General features: G+C 42.5%; 1 protein-coding gene across 1 annotated transcript in view; it reads right to left on the reverse strand.

The window, feature by feature from the left end:
• The window catches only part of EPSTI1 (epithelial stromal interaction 1), a 109,960-nt gene extending 104,769 nt beyond the window's left edge, over nucleotides 1-5,191 (reverse strand). Inside the window, exon 1 of the mRNA XM_066234924.1 lies at nucleotides 4,679-5,191. Within this exon, the coding sequence (XP_066091021.1) occupies nucleotides 4,679-4,836 (158 nt within the window). The 5' untranslated portion in view covers nucleotides 4,837-5,191. The remainder of the gene's footprint in view (nucleotides 1-4,678) is intronic.
• Nucleotides 5,192-6,000: the final 809 nt, after the last annotated feature.

The following is a 6,000-nucleotide window of genomic DNA, read 5'->3' on the forward strand; positions in this document are numbered from 1 at the left end:
AATACTGGCAAATCGAATACAACAATATATTAAAAAAATAATACATCATGATCAAGTGGGATTCATCCCAGAATCTCAAGGATGGTTCAACATACGTAAAACGGTTAACGTAATACACTATATCAACAAAACAAAGAACAAAAACCACATGATCTTATCAATAGATGCAGAAAAGGCATTCAATAAAATACAACACAATTTTATGTTTAAGACTCTCAACAAAACGGGCATAGAAGGAAAATATCTCAACATGATAAAGGCCATATATGATAAACCATCAGCTAACATCATATTAAATGGCACAAAAATGAAGGCTTTCCCCCTTAAATCAGGAACAAGACAGGGTTGTCCACTCTCTCCACTCTTATTTAATGTGGTGCTAGAGGTTCTAGCCAGAGCAATCAGACAAGACAAAGAAATAAAAGGCATCCATATTGGAAAAGAAGAAGTAAAGGTATCACTTTTTGCAGATGATATGATCCTATACATCGAAAACCCCAAAGAATCTACAAAAAGACTACTAGAAACAATAAGCCAATACAGTAAGGTCACAGGATACAAAATTAACATACAAAAGTCCATAGTCTTTCTATATGCCAACAATGAAACATTTGAGAACGAACTAAAAAAAAATAATCCCCTTCACGATTGCAACAAAGAAAATAAAATACCTAGGAATAAACATAACAAAGAATGTAAAGGACTTATATAATGAAAACTATAAACCATTGTTAAGGGAAATCGAAAAAGGTACAATGAGATAGAAGAATATTCCTTGCTCTTGGATAGGAAGAATAAATATAATCAAGATGGCCATTCCCTGGCCGGTTGGCTCAGCGGTAGAGTGTCGGCCTAGCGTGTGGAGGACCCGGGTTCGATTCCCGGCCAGGGCACATAGGAGAAGCGCCCATTTGCTTCTCCACCCCTCCGCCGCGCCTTCCTCTCTGTCTCTCTCTTCCCCTCCCGCAGCCAAGGCTCCATTGGAGCAAAAGATGGCCCGGGCGCTGGGGATGGCTCTGTGGCCTCTGCCCCAGGCGCTAGAGTGGCTCTGGTCGCAATATGGCGACACCCAGGAGGGTCGCAACATGGCGACGCCTAGGATGGGCAGAGCATCGCCCCCTGGTGGGCGGAGCATCGCCCCATGGTGGGCGTGCCGGGTGGATCCCGGTCGGGCGCATGCGGGAGTCTGTCTGACTGTCTCTCCCTGTTTCCAGCTTCAGAAAAGATGAAAAAAAAAAAAAAAAGTGAAAAAAAAAAAAAAAAAGATGGCCATATTACCCAAAGCAATATACAAATTTAATGCAATTCCCATCAAAATTCCAATGACATTTTTTAAAGAAATGGAACAAAAAATCATCATATTTATATGGAACTATAAAAAACCCCGAATAGCCAAAGCAATCCTAAAGAAAAAGAATGAAGCTGGGGGCATTACAATACCTGACTTCAAACTATATTATAAGGCCACGACAATCAAAACAGCATGGTATTGGCAGAAAAATAGACATTCAGACCAATGGAACAGAATAGAAAGTCCAGAAATAAAACCACATATATATGGTCAAATAATTTTTGATAAAGGGGCCAACAATACACAATGGAGAAAAGAAAGCCTCTTCAACAAATGGTGCTGAGAAAACTGGAAAGCTACATGCAAAAGAATGAAACTCGACTACAGTTTGTCCCCTTGTACTAAAATTAATTCACAATGGATCAAAGACCTAAATATAAGACCTGAAACAATAAAGTAATAGAAGAAGCCATAGGTTCTAAACTCATGGACCTTGGTTTTAAAGAGCATTTTATGAATTTGACTCCAAAGGCAAGGGAAGTGAAGGCAAAAATTAATGAATGGGACTACATCAGACTAAGAAGTTTCTGCTCAGCAAGAGAAACTGACAACAAAATAAACAGACAGCCAACTAAATGGGAAATGATATTTTCAAACAACAGCTCAGATAAGGGGCTAATATCCAAAATATACAAAGAACTCATAAAACTCAACAACAAACAAACAACAATCCAATAAAAAAAATGGGAAGAGGACATGAACAGACACTTCTCCCAGGAAGAAATACAAATGGCCAACAGATATATGAAAAGATGCTCAGCTTCATTAGTTATTAGAGAAATGCAAATCAAAACTGCAATGAGATACCACCTCACACCTGTTAGATGAGCTATTATCAACAAGACAGGTAATAGCAAATGTTGGAGAGGCTGTGGAGAAAAAGGAACCCTCATTCACTGTTGGTGGGAATGTAAAGTAGTACAACCATTATGGAAGAAAGTATGGTGGTTCCTCAAAAAACTGAAAATAGAACTACCTTATGACCCAGCAATCCCTCTACTGGGTATATACCCCCAAAACTCAGAAAGATTGATACGTAAAGACACATGCAGCCCCATGTTCATTGCAGCATTTGTTCACAGTGGCCAAGACATGGAAACAACCAAAAAGCCCTTCAATAGAAGACTGGATAAAGAGGATGTGAAACATATACACTATGGAATACTACTCAGCCATAAGAAATGATGACATCAAATCATTTACAACAAAATGGTGGGATCTTGATAACATTATACAAAGTGAAATAAGCAAATCAGAAAAAAAACAAGAACTGCGTTATTCCATACGTAGGTGGGACATAAAAACGAGACTAAGAGACATTGATAAGAGTGTGGTGGTTGGGGGGGGGGAGGGAGAGGAAAAAGGGGAGGGGGAGGGGCACAAAGAAAACGAGATAGAAGGTGACAGAAGACAATCTGACTTTGGGTGATGGGTATGCAACATAATTGATTGGCAAGATAACCTGGACATGTTTTCTTTGAACATATGTACCCTGATTTATTGATGTCACCCTATTAAAATTAATTTTAAAAAAAAGAAATAAGAAAACAGATGCAACTGCTAATGTTTATGAAATGATATGACTTTGCAAACAAATGATATCTAAGTAGATGCTTTTTAATAGAAAGCAAAACATGTAGAGGGTGTTTATCATCAACCTGAAACTAAATGTCCATGACCTCTGATACATTAAATGATGCAATGTTTAGAGGTATAGGTTACTTGAAATTAATGAGTTTCTATTGTGGCAAGATACCTCTTATTCTAAAGGGGAGAGAAATGCAGCAATCTAACATTGAAATCACCTAGATTATCCACCTCAACTAAGGTTAACCCTAAACTGAATAACATTCAAAGCCTGGTACTTATGAATTCTCACTAAAGTTAAGGGATGAAAAAAAATCTATTTATTGGTCATAAGGTTATGTATTGTTCCTTAGCAACCAGCATTTTTCTTTCATGTGACTAGAAGTTGATAAAAAGAGGAAACTGAAAATGGAACCATTTGGACGTTTCAATTCATAGGGGCAGCACCTCAAAAGCAGTAAGGTCTTTTGGGGGTTTTTGTTTTTGTTTTTTTAAGCGTGAGAGAGAGAAGGAGGGAGGGAGAGATAGACAGACAGGAAGGGAGAGAGATGAGAAGCATCAATTTGTAGTTGTGACACTTTAAGTTGTTTATTGATTGCTTCTCATATATGCCTTGGGGGAGGGAGAGTAAGCCAATGACCCCTTGCTCAAGCCAGCGACCATGGGGGTCATGTCTATGATCCCATACTTAAGCCAGCTACCCTGTGCTTAAGCTGACAACCTCAAAGTTTCAAACCTGGGTCCTCAACATCCCAGTTTAACACTCTGTCCACTGCACCACCACCTGGTCAGGTAAAAAGCAATAATGTCTTTACAAACCATACTGTTGAGTTATATAGACAAGCTGATTCCATTGGGCAGAAAAAGGGAATCACTGACACTTTGCATAATAAATGTTTCCCAGATACCAACTGTAGTCCCTGAACCAAAGATCAAGAGTAAATAGTATGTCTCCTGGCTGGGTTGCTAAGGTGGTTAGAGCGCCATCTGAATACACTAAAGTCTCAGGTTCAATCCTGGTCAGTGCACATATAAGAACCAACTAATAAATGCATAAATAAGTGGAACAACAACAAATCTCTCTCTCTCTCTCTCTCCCTTCCTCTCAAATCAGTAAACAGAAAGTTGTTATTTTTTATTTAAAAAAAAGTAAATAGTACCTGTCTATTCCAATGAAGATCACTTAACATCAGGGACAGGAAACTTCAGTGACTACTTCACTCATCAGTCTGTCTGATCCCAAGGGGCTAGTTTTACCTGGGAGTTCTGTTGGGAGGCAGGATTTGGATCTACCCGGGGTCACATGCCCTCTTCACCCTTACTTTGCTGCTGATGTGGAGGGACCATACCATATAGGGCACCCATTTTTAATACAGGAAGGAAAATTCTTTCCATACTCTAAGAGTATGAAGTTCTGAAGATACCCGGGAGATTAGTAAGAGGCAAAGGCAGTTTCTCCACCCCCTCTCATTCAGTCCTTAGCCAATCACCAGAATCAGGAGACCAGCGAACATGAAAGGAATGGGGGCTCAGGTAAGTATGTAAAAAACCGCAGACCCACACATTCAATTTATGTGTGCTTTTAATCAGGCAAGTGAGCCTTCATTCTCTCAAAAACCCTGGTGTTGGGCCCCTGCGGCTTCACACTCCAATGATCAAGAAGGTATCGGTGAGTATGTCTGGGGTGCAGGGTCCTGCCCCCCCCCCCCCCCCCGCCAAGACCGGCTGTGAAATACTTACAGTCTCTGCCCCGAAGGGCCCTGGGGAGTCGGCTCCAAACTCGGTCTAGGGATTTGCTGCAGATGCGGCTCCCTGCGCCGCACAGAAGGGTCCCGGGCCGGGTGGGGGGCGGAGAGGGAGCCGAGCCTCGGGCCCAACACGTTGCTGCGGGTGTACATGGCTCAGAGCCCGCGGGGACCCGGCCGCCGCCGCTGCGGGAGGGATGCGGGCTGGGACGCTTAGCGAGTCTCAAGAGTGCGAGTCCGAAGACCAGGGCAGGGGTTTTAACAGCTGAGTTTCGATTTCTTGCTACGGGCTGCAGATCGCGCCCGCCCGGGGACTTCCTTCCGTCCCCTCGGACACCCTCGACTTGGTCGCAGGCCACATGTCCCGCCGCTCCGGGCAGGCCCCGCCCCAGGTGCTGAGTTGAGATGACTGTCAGGTACAGGTGAGGCTCTTTCACGTCTCACAAACAAACTTAGAGGATAATAAAGGCAACATGATCAGCCACAAACATCTTGTGAGTGAGTAGCTACAGGTGACTGGAATCCTGAAATGCTTCAGGAACTGTTTCACAGGTAACCCTACACGAGGTCACTGCTCGGTATTTGAGACTATATATTAACCTTCGGATGCCAGAGATAAGGTCAATACTTAAAATCATCTCATCAAAACCTTGCCTTCATCAGCGGTGACTGCTCTTTGGTTGTTGTGCAAGTACTTTCAAGTGAAAGGAAATGGAAACTGAAATCAAAACAGAGAAAACACAAAACCGGAGAAGCCAGCAGAATTGTAGGCAGCCTGGCATAGTAATTGATCAGACATTCAAGAAATATTGATTAAATACCTGCTCTGTGCAAGATATTGTACAATGATTTAACTATGGTGTGGGGATTTTTTAAAAATATGTGTTTGCAAGATGCTGAATCTGTAAATGGAGGGGTATTAAAAACTCCCAGGTGATTCTGATGTGTGCTGGGTTGATCACTAGGGTCACAGTGGTGGCTATACAAAGAGGAGAGAAGGCACTTCTCTCACATACTCCGTATTCTAGGCAACAGGTAAACAGGTGCTAATGCTGCTGTGGGATAAGTGAAATAACGAGATGACTGGTAAATCTAATGGTTGCTCAGGGAAACTGGGGATAGACCTTTGAGAGATTCAGGGAAAAGGGACATTTGAGAATGAGCCACCAAGACACTAGGAAGGAGACGCAATGACAGAGTCTTGTGGCTTAAAATAGCCAGATGTACACCCAACTCCAAGTGGGGTGGTGGGGCTGGAGCACCCCAGTGCCAGGCCAGTGAGCCTTTCGGGGGCTGGATTGTCCTTATTAGGGAGCT

This window comes from Saccopteryx bilineata, chromosome 6, assembly GCF_036850765.1.
Source record: "Saccopteryx bilineata isolate mSacBil1 chromosome 6, mSacBil1_pri_phased_curated, whole genome shotgun sequence".
Classification (NCBI taxonomy): domain Eukaryota; kingdom Metazoa; phylum Chordata; class Mammalia; order Chiroptera; family Emballonuridae; genus Saccopteryx; species Saccopteryx bilineata.